This window comes from Sinocyclocheilus grahami, unplaced genomic scaffold, assembly GCF_001515645.1.
Source record: "Sinocyclocheilus grahami isolate Dianchi unplaced genomic scaffold, SAMN03320097.WGS_v1.1 scaffold2914.1, whole genome shotgun sequence".
Lineage (NCBI taxonomy): Eukaryota > Metazoa > Chordata > Actinopteri > Cypriniformes > Cyprinidae > Sinocyclocheilus > Sinocyclocheilus grahami.
The window spans coordinates 46,746-47,221 of NW_015508089.1; the positions used below are offsets into that span (position 1 = coordinate 46,746).

The 476-nt window shown below is 40.3% G+C and overlaps 1 protein-coding gene across 1 annotated transcript in view; it reads right to left on the reverse strand.

Moving 5' to 3' along the window:
* Positions 1–397: 397 nt before the first annotated feature.
* Positions 398–476, reverse strand: part of LOC107575805 (protein Shroom4-like) — a 9,722-nt gene continuing 9,643 nt past the window's right edge. The window contains exon 4 of the mRNA XM_016262136.1: positions 398–425. Coding sequence (XP_016117622.1) covers positions 398–425 — 28 coding nt within the window. The remainder of the gene's footprint in view (positions 426–476) is intronic.

Consider the following 476-nt stretch of genomic DNA (forward strand, 5'->3'; position numbering starts at 1 on the left):
TTAAGGGGGTCTGAATACTTTCCGTACCCACTGTATATATAGTGCATACTAAGATGTTTGCATCCATAAGGTATTCCCCCAACACTTATACTGTTTTGTGGCTAATACCGGTTACATTTTCTTACAAGAATCACTTGACTAAAGACATACAGCTGCCTAATGTTTTTGCCCCAAACATGATTCAGCAGACCCCTGTGGGTCCATGACAGTACTGTCTGCTGGACAATACAGTGGCACAATAAAACCCAAGTCATGGCAAAGTATTTATAGGCGGGTAAATAGCTAAACTATGCTAACACTAATGTAGTATATTGCAATTATGTTTTTTATAGTGGTACTCAGAAAATCTGTAAAACAATCCCTGTTTTAGACGATGGACAATGCTCAATTCCCAGTCTTACCTCAGCTGGGGTGTAGCTCCTGGCCTTGTAGGGTGGATTTACATTGTAGTCATCATACTGATTGTGCTGAGTGGT